At 38.7% G+C, this 14986-nt stretch overlaps 1 protein-coding gene across 1 annotated transcript in view; it reads right to left on the bottom strand.

Annotated features, from left to right (window-relative positions):
• The window catches only part of LOC104957363 (inactive phospholipase D5-like), a 39739-nt gene extending 26528 nt beyond the window's left edge, over positions 1-13211 (bottom strand). The window contains exon 1 of the mRNA XM_010784985.1: positions 13086-13211. Coding sequence (XP_010783287.1) covers positions 13086-13091 — 6 coding nt within the window. The 5' untranslated portion in view covers positions 13092-13211. The remainder of the gene's footprint in view (positions 1-13085) is intronic.
• Positions 13212-14986: the final 1775 nt, after the last annotated feature.

Genomic DNA, 14986 nt, shown 5'->3' with positions numbered 1-14986 from the left:
CCCTAGGCCCCCAACTATAATATGAATTTGTGTGTGCATAGGTTTTTTTTTTTTTTACATGCAATTGGTATTATTTATATTGACTATGCAGTTTTTCAAACACCTGTGTTGTATGTATTAAGGCCAAAGGGGGGTTTACGGGGGGAATCAGGGGCGGGTTCTGGGCTTTTTTTTCCTGCTTATGTTGAGTTAACTAGGGGGCTCCGTAGTTAACCGCAAGTGATTATATAAAAAGAGTTGCTGACTTTCATATTTGTGTCATAATAGTCTTTAACTCTCGCAAACACTAAATGCATTTGTAAGCTTGTATATGAGTTGGTGTTATTGTCAGTTAGTAATAGTATTAGAGAAACTAAGGTTATCATTTTATTTGAGGGCTCCAGATACAGTAGTATCACATCTCTCTGTTAACCAAGATAATTCAGTGTCATTACAGGCTGTACTTTATTGTACTTTTAGAAAGTCAGAGGGGAAACACTGTCTGGTGGTTAATATCTAAGAAAAGACTGTGCTGCTCTCTCGTGCTGTCACAGCCTGTCACCTTTTGAGCCGCTTCCTGCTCCCACTTTATGAAAAGTGCACCTCTCCAGAGACAGTGTGCTCTCAGTTCCTCTCTTTGTCTGTCTGTTTGGGTCTCTTGAGTGAATCCAGGGCTCCAAATGCCCTGCCAGCTGGATGAGCAGTCAAACCGATCTGCGCTTACACAAGCACAATCACAGAAGCTTAACACTGTGAGGATGTGACTTCTTGATAATATGGCCCTCGACCAGAAACACAGTGCTATGTTAATGAAGATTTTTTTGTCATCCAGGTCAGGGCTTTTTAAAAAAACGATATACCCAACTGGTCATGTATGTAAAGTTAAAGTTTTACCCTTTTTCATGATTAAAGATGAGGTAGGTAATTTTGGAGAAACCAGCTCGAGTGCGCTAGAATTTAAAAATACACAGCCGGAAAAAATCTGCCACTTCCTTACAGAGCCCCTCCTCCAACACACACGAACGCGCACATGACCAATGAGGGCACGAGATAAGTTTGTGCACAGATGGAAGGCTGACAGGCAGGTAGGCCATCCAGTTATTTTAGCCGGGCCGGCTCAGATGATTGGTCGTGCTTTTTACAGTACTACAGCTTCCAAAGATGACATTTTTTTATGGATTTTTTGTCAAAGCACTTCAGATATTCATTGCTATCGGGATGTTAAGAGCATTCCATGGAATATAACAAAAAGTGTATCTCGAGCCGGTTTCTCAAACTTACCAACCCCACCTTTAAGAAATGTCTTCAAGACTACAAAGCAAATCCAGTTGACTTTGAATTACAGAGTGCAGTAGCTGGTTGGCTTAGGGCCCTTTTTCCATCTCTGGTTAATTTGAAAAAAGGAGTGATCATCTCAGCTTGACGCCACTGGTCAAATAAAATAAATAAATGGATGACCAGATTCTTGGCGGTTAGTGTGTAATGGCTGGAAGCCCAGGCATGTCTTTGAAGATTTTCCGCTATCAGTCTGTTTGACAGAGCTGTCAAGTTTGTTTGTGCATCTGCTCACTTTGTGTCGATGACAGTGTTACAGAAGCTTTGACTAGAATATAAAACCGACTTGTGTTTGTATATTACACGTGTAATTCAATGAAAGGTTATCTCACGTTGACAAGAAACATGACAGCTTCTATGTTTCCATATTACTTACGCTTTCCTAAAATGAATTGAGATTTAGTTTCACTTCAGTCTTCCAGCCTGGCATTGTGTTATACGACAGATTGGGAATTGCAATTATTTTGTTTTGTTTGGTTTTGTAGAAGTGAAGTATCCATCACAACATCGTAAATGTGAAATGGATTTTTGGGAGCGGATAAACTGCTTTTTTTCTGAAAGTTAGACGAGAAGATGAAAACAAATCTTGTGTGTATATATTTAATATGAACCCAGAGCTAGGAGACCATTATCTTAAAGTAGTTAAGCTCATTTTAATTGAGTTTATCTAAGCTTATCTTAATTTAAAGAGAAGGAAACAGCCAGTCTGATTCTCTCAACCTCAAAGGTGGCAACGACACACCTGAAAGCTGCTTCTTACAACTGTGTCTTTATTTACATTTATACTCCCCTTCATGATGCGTCATTGCTCCTTAATGTTAATTAACAGTCTGTCATGATGTTTTTATGCATTTTAATCTTGCAAGCTGAGATGTGATTAAAAAACATAATCACACACCCAAGGGTCCAGATGGCCTTTTCCTTACAATGGATGAAAATTGATGATGGGAGTTTTATTATGGACAATAGCTTTTCTTTGGAATATCTTCTATGCTTTAATGGGCAAAGACTGGCGGCCCCATTGTTCTTTCTTTATAAAGCCCTTTACGATGTTGTTCACAAAGTAAATGGGTAAAAAAATAGACTCACAACATTATTCACTTCTCTGTACTTCATCTGCCTGTCTATACACCACCATGTGTAATGAAAATGTTATAGCTAACAGGAAAAAGTGCCTGGCTTAATGCCAATTTCTTACTTTTCACTTTGTCTGAATACACACAACATCGTTGAGGTGAATCAATAAAACAGGAACATCATCCATCTTTACGACAAGTACACACACAGGAGGGTATGATCTCGAATACAGAAGGGGAAAGGCAGCATGTAGCACTTTAAATTAAATGCAACAAGGCGACAACAGCATTTAATCAAAAATCCTCTTCCCTCTTCCCTTGTGCCATATTTTGTTTTGTTTTGGATACTATGTTTATGTAAAGGATGGCAATGTGTTTTGTTAGTCAAATAGGGGAAAGTCTCAACATTTCTACTAAGTCAGAGACAACTTTTCTCTCTGCAAAATGTTCTTGCTTCCAAGGTGCCTTATAATGATGCTACTAATTATTATAAATCTGTGTGAATGCAATCACATCTGAGCAGCTCCTCCTTTTCCCATCTCCTTCCTCTATAATGTTTTACAATCAGCCGCTGCTCTCTGCTAGCATTTTATAGAGGACGAACATCTGTGCACTGAATATTCTCTCTCAGTGAAAATCGAGGTGCTTTGATTGGGTCCCCGAAGGTTGAATGTTTGAAGGAACTTTTGTCAAGTGATACCTCGCCAGAATACTTTCCATAAATGACATTTTTATGACAATATCTTAATCTTAATTGCTTCTATTCCTTGTTGGAAACAGCACAGGTTGAATTGTATATCCTTACCTTTTTATAAAATCAGGATTACAAATGTGTAAGCAAAGGTCACAAAGTCATGTCTTTGTGACCCCTTCACGTATCTTAATCTAATGTTTATGTCCATTTAGCACTGTTTTGGTCTCCGGCATCTACCCATCTACACATCTGGCTCTTGAGCTTTTAAATGCTAGGCAATGTTCAACGCTTTGTCTCTTACATTGTCTTACCTAACATTTGGATAACATGTAATATAGATTTTTTCCTTGACGACAAACAACGCCAAGGAGTGGAGACATTTGACCTAAAAGGTACATTTGTGAGCAGCAGATTAAGGTGGTAAATCTTTGTACGGTAGGTTCAATGTCTCATTGATTTTGTTCATATAAAACTTAAAGGACCACACAGCTAAACAATGAGCTGAAACAGCTGCCTGCTGGGAAATGTAGAGTTGGCAGAAAATTCTCCTTGGGATTGCCACTATGAGCAACTCCATAACAATAACTCCAATGTTAATAACATATTGATGAGAGTAGCTTTACAGTAATAAGTGAACCTGACATTGGGGACATGTAGTATTTGATTAAAAGTAATTGGGGAGGAATTTCACATCCAATAATGTTTCTTTCGTACTTGTTCTTCTGTAACTTCTTATATATAGTACACAGTCTTGTATTCAGTCATTTGTGTGCTGCAGGTTTCCACAAAATGCAAATGCTCACACCGCTACACAAACTCTGGACACTTGAGTTAAATGCGATGCTGTAGTCGTTTCCTTTTGTTAATTCAACCTAAGTGACAGTGTCTTTTGGTACGATCCAGTTTTTGTCCCTGTGTTCTTGTATAACACTTATAAATAAAGTTGATCTAAATTGAATTGCTACTGTGTAAAAGAAAGACTTCTCCTCTATAGAAACTGAAGGCGAGGCCATCCATCACGTCTCAGGCGGTCTGCGGACGAGTCCCAGCCGCTCCAATCTCTCCCAGATTTACTCTGGCAGTCATGCAGCCCCATACCTACACTCTATAAAAAAACTCATCAATTCCTGCTCACCTGGGATCTCTGCTCTCGATTTATTCTTTCCGTCTCTATCTGCACTCTTATCCCTTGATCTATTCACTGATTCCCACATGGGGCCCATCGACACTGATGGTTAGCGCATTGGATTGCAAAGGCCTGCTGCAATCATCCATCGTCCAGGTTAATCCGACATGTCATGTATTCACAAGGGAGATTTGGATAATTGTGTGTGTTATTCATGGAAATGTCTCTGTATAGCAATGAAAACAGTCATTTAATTGCACAGAATGCATCCAGCCAGTTTGAGAGTAGATGATGTCTGAAGGCAGGAACAGTCTGTGAGTGACTGATACTCCTTTTTATCCGGAGAACACAAGAACTGATGGGTTTCTGCGATAATGAGAATGGATATGCCTCTGATTGGATGTGGACACTTGGACCAGGAAGGATTAATAGTGGAACAATAGGTGCAATGAGTGTTGAGAAACTCCTTTAAGCTTACCGTTATCTTCATGCATGCCAAAATGTATCTCATTTACTAATAATTGAAACCAACAATTGTAAGAAATTAAAATCAATGTTTAATGACGTAATTTAGATTAAATATTTCGGGTTTAATTCTGAAAAAAACGGAAGTTCACGCACACTCTTAACTTAAAACTTTTATTCTGAAAATTCTTCATCTCCGGTTAGCACTAGCATGTGGCTAATCTTACGTTTTTGAGAAAAGTGAATTTAAGGTGAAAATAACAATACACTGACTTTAACACTACATGTATTGACGCTGAGATGTTATTATTGCTGAATATTAAATGAATGTACAGTTTTATTCGAAAAAGCTTTATTGAAAGACAATTCCGTTGTTCACATGACGTCACTTCCGGTTTCACGCTAACAATGATTACAGTCGTTAAAATGCATTAAATAAAAAGTCATGAATGAGGATACGAGAAGAAAAGGAGTGTGGAGTTATACAATGAACACACAACGTCTAAATCTTCTGATTTACGTGATATCGGACACAAGAACTCGAGGAGGGAGGTCTCCCTTTCTCCAGAGCCGCCAATGAGAGGAGGAGCCAGGAATTGGATACTCGCTCGCTTCACGTGGAATCGATCTCTTCTTCTCCCTCAAGAACATGGTGCTGTGTCCCTGATTTGCTCTGTTTCAAAACCACGTTAGGTCATTCAATTACCCATTTTGAACCTTTTCGAGACTACATAGTCTCTTTTTAACCACCACGTTCTTCACCATCTAACTTCTTACTCAAACTGATGGCACTTATCCCTGTAGCCTGTTTTAAATTGAAGTTGTCTGCCACCAGCTGCTCTTGCAGTAATAAGTAGTGTACCTTTCTTCCTTTCCCAAATGTGCACAATGTTGTGACTGCTTTTTGTTTACTTAGTTGTGTTCTCTGTATTTTATATGTCTGTGTTATGTGTAAGAATGTACCTCAATGTTTTTATCTGGTTAAATAAAGGTTAAGGTGAGGCGATGCAGTCTGTTCCCCCTCACTGTAACTTTTGGCTGACCTTTTACCCAATTTCCCGACCTTTTCAATAACTGACTAAATGGGGAAAGGTCAGTGTTTATCTCTGAAGACAGACGCCAGCGCTCGCTGCATGGCCTTTAAGCGGACCTGTAGGGACTGATACACTCCTAAAATGCTGCATGTGTGTGAGGAGGAGAGACCGTAGGCGGAGGGAAAACGGGAGATAAATCATGATAGTGATTCACAAAGAGAGGATTACAACATAAAAAATATGAATTAAAGGTTATATCTCATAGAAAACAAGACGTAGTCTGCTACTGTTTACTATACATTTGCCAATAATGTGAAAAAGATTTAAAGCCATGTTGGTTTTTAGTGAGTTATTTGTGACATTTGAAAATACAGTAGTCTTAAAATGTGTGTGTTTGTTCTAGTTAGTGTACTGTATTTAAAGTTAGAAAAATTGCATTTTACTGCATAATAATAAGCTATATTTCCCTTTGTTTGTTTCAGGGAAAGCGTGTAATTCAGAGACATTTTATATTTCTTAGTTTTCAATAGCTGTTGAACTGAACTCATGTTTACCCTTGTGCTACAATATTTCTTTGCAGAGCAGACCCATTGAGACTGAGTCCTTTTCTTTGCATTGAATGTTTTGTACAATCTGACCAAGGCTGATCCTTCCTTCACAACAAGTCCTTGCACTTTCAATATTACTAAACCAAAGCTTACATTTATGTACCAAGGACATAAAGATGTCTGTGTGAAACAGCTGCTTGTTATATCATCTTTTTAAAACACAAAACTACATATAACAGTTGGCCTAGCATTCCTGAAGCCATGATATCATGACGGGAATCTTGTTGATATCATGACTGATATACCAAGATATCATGTTAAGTGTTTATGAATATAGACCCTGATTATAACCCATCATTTTCATTACCATGATGACAATAAAACCACATTGAACTTAACAAGGCTTTATTTCAACACATCTGTAAATTAATAACTTATAGTATCAACCTGTACATTACATTACATTGCATGTAGCTGGCGCTTTTATCCAAAGCGACTTAGAAGATACAAACTTGAAGAAAACAGAATCATATAAGTACATCAGGTTTCATAGAGCCAAAACATTTCAAGTGCTACTCAAGTGCTTTGTTAGTAATTGTATTGCTCAAAGTGGAGTCGAAAGAGATGAGTTTACATTAGGGATGTAACGATACCAAAAACTCACGGTACGATAATATCGCGATAAAAAGTCCACGGTACGATATTTATCGCGATATTGAAAAATAAAGAAAACTTTTTTTTTAAATGTTTTTCTGATTTGTACAGCATTTTAGTAGGATAGTAATATTTTAAAGTGTCAACAATATAATAATCAGACCCTGCAATAGAATAAATAAAGTTTCAGATATAAATATACTGTTGGTACTTGTCAATGTCTCTAGCTATGTACATGTAGCCCTGTAAATACGATGTCCTTTTGTGTTATCTGTTGTTTTATGTTCATGTTGTAACCATGTTGGACAGGTCTCCCTTGAAAAAGAGATCGATGATCTCAATGGGACCATCTGGTTAAATAAGGTTTAAAAAAAATATATATAAAAAAAAAAAATCGCGGTAGATTTTGTCAGTCTCACGACGGTATTGAGAGATCTATTTAACGCGATATCGCGATATTCGATATATCGTTACATCCCTAGTTTATATCGTCGCTTTCTCTTTAAATCAGCATCTTAGTCATATGCACTGCTACTTTCCTTATCCAGGGCTGTTCCCATTGATCCCAGCTATAGGCTCTTAAAATAAATAAGTCAATTATAGAGCCATTCAAATGACATGAGAGCCCTGCTGACCATGATGAGACCTGAGCACACCCTAACTTACCCAATTAACCCTCTCTCACTCAATTCAGTCTGCCCTGTGTGAGCCTTTCTCCTACCCCTGTCCTAACCCTTAGATGCATGGGTCTTTTTTGACCCGGTGAGGTTTTCTTAGAGTATCTTTGTAATTACATTTTTTTATCATATCATATTCCAGCTATTCCTCAAAAAACATGTTTTAGATATCATGCCATTCGAAATTTAAAATGTAAATGTTATATATTTTAAGAAATTTTAGTTTTTGTATTACTACCCCAAGCTTATAAGTGGGTCAAAAATGATTTTCTATGGAATTTCGTATTTTTTTCAAAATGTAAAAAAAATGTCGATAATTATAAATAGTAAAAAATTAAATATAAAATATTTCTACTGTGAACCAAAATATAATACTAAATATTATACAAGTGATTTTTCTTAACCAAAATGACAAACATGGCATAAAAACACATATTATTCAAATACGGGTCCNCTTCCACCGTCCTCGCCGGTTGTTCGCGCAAATCCTGTCCTCTCACTTCATGATATTGTCTCCTATCGCATATACTCCTTTCTGGTTACACTCCCCACAACTTTTAACGTGTTTATATTTACGCCCTAAGACTCACTCGTCCCATAATGCGCAGCTCTCGCTTCTTACACTCTAGCTCATTTCTACCCCCGGCTACTCCGCTCACCTGGAAATTTTGTCGTTCGCTCAACTGCGATGCTCGCACCCCGACTCACGTACACGCACTTACTCTCGCCCCACTGGGCAATACACTTTATCCACTTTCGCGCCATCGATTCCCCCCTCCCTATGAGCCCAGTGGCGATCTGCGAGACACATTGAAAACCAGCCCGAGCACACACACACACCCGCAGCCTGGCTGTGAGTTTGTGTGTGCTCACACACAGACTCACAGCCTCGCCTCGTCCCGCCGTCTCAGGCTTAGAAATCCGCAGAGCTGCAGCTGATAAAAGATTGTGTGTGTGAGGAAGTCTGCGTGACGTAACTATACCCAAATGCGTTCTGGGGCAGCATAGACAGGTATTTTCTGTGTTAGAGCTTTACTCGCTACAGGCCGTACTTTGAGGGTTTGTGACTCTGCAGACTGTTTACATGCATAAAAACCTTCATAACACATAAGGGGATGGGTAATAACCAGAAAAGCATGACATGGGACCTTTAATAAATTGGCTGTGTATAATGTCTAAAATACAGACTCTCTGCAAGAGTCACTGTTCACATTAATCATCTTTTTCCAGATCACTGCACATCTTTTTAGGACACATTTGTAATTCTCTGCATGTTCACCACCCCTAGTTATTTTTGGTGAATTTCATGTAGCTGTTAATTGCGCAGTGACAGCAGCGTAATGAGAATTGATGCAGAGTGAAGCAGTCATGAAATAGAGGAGCTCCACAAAACACTGAACAACAGAGACATTAAAGTGACTAAAGCGCCTGTACTGGAAGCACACTGAATATCAAGGACAAACATCCCAGAATCTGTAGCTGTGAAAATGTATACCACTGGTTTCAAAAACAATGCCATCTGTCACATAAACAACAGCTATAAACCTGTAAAATGATACTGATGTATTATTGCTGTAGTACAATTTAATCTGGCTCACCCCTCCCTCAAATCTATCAAGGTAATGCATATCAATACACAGATTTCTGAAATGTGTATATATAATACACGCTGTAAAAGTAATCAATGATCAATTCCGGTACGAACAATGCCCAACAGAGTCAACATCCTCTCCTTTCCTTCGCATCTGATGTTCTCTGCTAAGATGTTGTTGTGTCCTGAGAGTGTGCCGTTTGTTTTGCCTGGTTAAACCCTTGTTAGCACAGGATGATGGATAATGTGTCAACCCACACTGCAGATTTGGTGGTTTCATGAAGAGATTGTGTGTGTGTGTGTGTGTGTGTGTGTGTGTGTGTGTGTGTGTGTGTGTGTGTGTGTGTGTGTGTGTGTGTGTGTGTGTGTGTGTGTGTGTGACTGGTGGCTTGTGGGACTTTATTTTGTACCCACACAGGCATATTTTATCTACTACCACACACACACACACACACACACACACACACACACACACACACACACACACACACACACACATACACATACACATACACATACACATACACACTCTCACTGGAACAGGTTGTGACTTCCTTGTGTTAATGTAGTCCATATGAATAATTTATCAAGCTTTTCTGTTTTTGGACGTGGAAAGCAAAAAGAGCAATTCTTGTTTCCTGGGCTACTTGAAGAAAAAAAAATGTCATAACATCTGTGTAAGATCTTTACTGATGCCTGACTGAATCTTAACCCTTTTATGTTCCCAAAGGAGATTTTAAATGGTGTTTTAATACAAGTGACCTCCAACACTCCAGCGAACACCCGTTATGCAGGAAAGTTCCTGAGTGTTCACTAAATACTACATTACCCATGAGCCATTGCAGCGTGTGTTGAAGTTTTTATTTGTTTATTGTGAAATTCATAATGTTTGTATCCACTATGATGCAGTCAAGGTGCCACTTGACACTAAATTACCCTTTTTTTGTGATGATTAATAAAAAAACAAAAAAATGTTCAGTGGTTTTGATGGCCTAAAAAAACATCTGGATCTGAAAGTCAAACTTCCTGCAGAGTAAAAGGCAAATACATTGAAAAGTGTGTTAGTGATTATCTTAAACAGACTAATTTATTGTTAATCCTGGGTTATGTTTCTGTAATAATGTAATTTTTGGTTTGATATTTCGCAATGGTTGAAGTAATACTTTATTGTACAGCTATGTAATTTTGTTTTTGTATAACCAAGAGACAAAAAATTCATACAGGCATATATCAGCTAAAATACTTCAATTTGAATTCAATAGAGACGCGGAAAATGAATCACAAAAGCTCCTCAGGTTAAACCAAATATCTCCATATGCCTGGATCAGACTTTGATACTGTGAGTCCAAGGATTTTATATTATTTCTTGACAATAGCTCGCCTCTGGTTACGACTACTATTTTTCCTTTTGTGCTAAGCAGAGCTGTAAACAGATTTGTATTTTCCTTTTTCTGTATTGCAATGAAATGAAAAATGCCTTGCAAAAAATCTCTCGCTTTGTGCTTTTGTCATCAATTATTGTCATCACAACTTTAGCTATAGTTTTTTTTATCAGAAAACACTCTGCACTACAACACAACCAAGCATTTTGACTTATTTGTGAACAATGACGTGAAGAACTTGTCACTGGATTGCATTGACATAATATGTACTTTGGAGGGATTAACTAAGGCTTTTAAGTACTGACTATTGCAGGTTATCCATTGTGTGGTTCTGTATGTACAATACATTTTTTAATAGAAATGCACTTACTCTTTAGTAAACATCAGTCAGTTTTGCATCATTAGTGTGTAGTTGGATGGATTCAACAGGTAAAGCCAGACAGGGAGAGTCGAGTGAAGAGTAACCTATCAGTCTCTACAGATAACATCCACCAAGAAAATATCCCTGAATCTAAAGCTCTATCCGTCAGTGTAATGAAACCTTTTCAGAGGGCTAACCAGAAATGACCCAGCATTGAAGAGATATCACGTCCAGTGTACACACTCTCCCTCTTTGTCTGTCCCTTTGTTTTTGACAAACAGTGCAGGGAGCCAGAGGTTCAGTTGCCATGGATACAATTTGAGGTGTTTTGGGCTCTCCTGCTGGCTCTTTGCACTATGGTCTGATGGGCTTCAGGGTCTGTTTGTCTGTGTGCATCATGTGTGTCTCTGTACTCGGCATATTGATGCTGTCTGCAAGCAGGAATACTAAAGCCATCTCTTCTGTCTCTAATCTGATTTTCACCACTTCCTTTTCCCTTCTCTACAGTGTTGTATTTCTAATTCTCTCCTAACCCTACCTTGTTATTCTCTTCCTCCATTCACATCACACCCCCCACTTTTTCCTCCAGTCCTCCCCACTGATAGTCAGTCGGAGCAGGTCGGACTTGGACAGCCCATTTTGTCTCTGCAGCCCACTTGTAAGGCAGTGCTGTGTGCACACATCATGAAAGACTGATGGGACTATAAAACAGAGACGATGAGGAGGAATCAGAGGGGAAGAAGGAGAAATAGTAAAGGGAAAAACTTGGTGTAAAGGTCTAGAGATGATTTGTCTTTGATTATCTTGTGGATAAAATGACAGTTTAAAACAGTTACAGTAATACTCCTGCCTGCGTCACTTTACAGTGAGGAGGGACTGGCTGTCCTCCTCAGACATGCTGTGATGACGTGTGCAATGAATTTACAACTCCTGTATTCAGTTAAAGGGATAATTCATATTTTGGAAAGTTGTGTTATTATTAATATTACCCAAAGTGAAATCAATTCATAGATATTTTTGTATGCAGCTGTATGCAGTTTATAAGTTATATGACTTGTTCTAAGCATATTTTTACTAGACACTTGATTGAAAGAGTTTTTAAAGGAATCTGATTATCATATTACATGTAATATAAACATAAAATGCATGATTAAGAACCATAAAACACTTTTTCATCGAAGAACTGTGACTAAAATATGTCCTGAGCCAGACATTTTACTTTAAAAAAATCAGCTTGTCAGTGCTATCTGGTGGACAGTCGTGGACACAGTTTCCAAAAAATACTATTACAGTAAATCAACTTTGGCATTTCTGTAGTGCAATTTCTTGTTTACTATTAGTGAACATATACCCCACTATTTCAACCTTGTTTCTTATAAATCACATTTCTGTATTTTAGTTCTAAAAGCTAATATTGGTTGTTTTATCATCCTAGAATGCATCACTTTTAATAAACCACAAACTGTGTATGTCTGAAATCAAATCTCTTTTCTTCCCATTGCAAATATATAAACAAAAGATCACATTGTTCATTAAAGTCTTGCTTGCTCTGCCCAGTAACAGAGGTGCACTTCACTTGACAGTGTTGTTAAGGTTGGCGTGTCATTTTATCAGCATCTGGTGTACAACAGCAAATGCCACTTAATGAAATATTCACCAGTCAACATCAGCACTTTCTCCAGGATTCACTGAAGTGCGCACCAGCACTCACATGCAGGGATACACATGTGAAAATAAATGTGAGCTACTTCCCATTATATAAACATCCGTGACACAACAGACACAATCCTTATACTTAGAAACAAGGCACAACAAGCAAGAAGAGCATCAACACAAAAGATCCTTGAATCTATTCAAGTCTCCCTACGCACATTTCACACAGTTGAAAAGCCACTTGAGTGTGAAGCACTTGAAGCCAAAGAAACGTCAGAACACCGGACACCTCCGGAGAGGAACATTACCATTTTCTCCTCGACACCTACAGAGCATTACATTATTCTCAGCTCCAGATAAGTAAGTAAGAAGATAAGATGGAAATGGTTAGATACGTATGGATGGATAGATAGTCAAAGTAATGACAGTCAAACATTAATCAAAGCAATGTTTGGCTGAGAGCCCAGTGATACCACGCATACAAACTAAACAAATGTAAGGAGAGCTCACCTTCATGGCGCATCCTTCTGTCGCTAGTCCACTCTGAAACAGGACTTGTCTGATGATAAAACAGAAAGAGTGTGTGTGTGTGTGTGTGTGTGTGTGTGTGTGTGTGTGTGTGTGTGTGTGTGTGTGTGTGAGCTGTAAAATCTGCCGCTTCCCCTGGAGTTACAAGGGAGGGGAGTGTGTCCCTCCGCAGCAAAAATGAATGTGTTGTAAATGCACGTCTGTGTGTGTGTGAGTGAAAGTGCTGCCCCTCCTGTTAAATGAATGAAAACTCTAACACAGAAGGACACACCTAAATCCTAACATGATGATATCTTCTTCCATCCCTCCATATATCCTCACACTTTTCTATCATGGCACTCCTCTCTTCTCACTTCCTTCGTCTCTGTCTCACTTTCCTCCTCTCCTCTCGCCTCACCGTATCGAGTGTTCCTCCCCCCTCCCTCCATCTCCCCACCCTCTCCCTCTAATAGAAAGCTCACATTTCTCTGTTCTCCCATATAGACACAGAAAAGAGGGAGGCAAGGGGGAATAGTTAGATGGATGGTCCAGCTCACCTCTTTTTTTTACATTTTATCTCTCCATCCATTTGCCTGTCCTCTTACTATGCATGATGGTGAGCAGCGCAGCCCTTTTGCTCACTTAATTAATCCCCATGTGATTGAAAACACACATTAAAGACAGAATGTGAAAGAGAAATACATGGAAATGTCTTATTGCTGAATAGGCACATTCATACTGTTGTAAAAAAACATATATTACATTACATCTAAATCCTTACTCACTATTGTGTGTGTTTTCTGTTTAGCACAATAGAGCAAGTTTGCAATAACTCACATACACACATAATACAGCAACCTATTTCCTATTCGTATTTGTATATAACACTGAAAGCTGTGTAGAAAAGGATGCTGATGAGTACATCTCAGAGTGGGTAAGCTCAGATATCATAAAATAATAATTCTTGGAGGTTACTTCACACGTCTTCTGTATGCACTGGCAGCACATTGAAATGCAGCTCCTGTTCACATGCAGCAGGGATAGTACATTTTAGTCATACTGCCCTGCAGCTGTGTACCGACACACAACAGCCAACAGAGGGTGCTGTTTCACTTACACATAAAGAGCTCATTACAATAAAGTTGGTATAAAGAAAAGAAGAAAAAGAAAAGCATGGCATCCTTTCTGATATATCTATTTCATTTTTGCCAGTCATGAAAATACAAATCTTGGTTGGGGAAAACAAATTATTTTTTGGATCTGAAACTATTCATTCATTTGCATTAACTGTGAACTCACTTGTGTAAATGCAAATTAAGCAGATCATCCTAAATGATAGAAGGTAGAGGGTTTGCAGGGCCGTGGGAAGTAGGGGTGCTGAGGGTGCTGCAGCACCCCCTGGTGGAGGACAGGGGATCTGCACTTCCACAAGATATAATAAAAAAAAAAAAACGAATTTTCAGCCTTGATGTAACAACATTCATAATTAATTAAAGATAACACCCTTTTCACCCCGGTTACATTTTTCATTTGCCCTGTACGATGGGCGCTGTAAGTGATGAAAGTGGGGGATGTTGGCTTATCAGGCGCCCGCAGCTCACAGCCAAAGTGAGAGAGATAGAGAGAGGGGATACCGCGGTACCGGCGGGGATTGTTGTTAGCTTCTGCTGCGCTAACGGATATAAGAAGCTGTTTCTACAATAATGTGGAGGGAGAGTCCTCTCCTGTCAGACTGAGAGGCTCAGTGAGGTAAAGGACTCTGAGGGCTTAGATAGTTCACTTTAGTCGAAGTTATCTCAGTGGGTCTCAAACGTTTTGATCACAATTTATGTAAACAAATATTTCCAAGGCACACCTTTATAATTATTAGGATAAATAAAAACAGGTTTGAAATCATTCCAATG

This window comes from Notothenia coriiceps, unplaced genomic scaffold, assembly GCF_000735185.1.
Source record: "Notothenia coriiceps isolate Sejong01 unplaced genomic scaffold, NC01 NC01_scaffold00026881, whole genome shotgun sequence".
NCBI lineage: Eukaryota > Metazoa > Chordata > Actinopteri > Perciformes > Nototheniidae > Notothenia > Notothenia coriiceps.
This window is presented reverse-complemented; position numbering and strand designations above follow the sequence as displayed.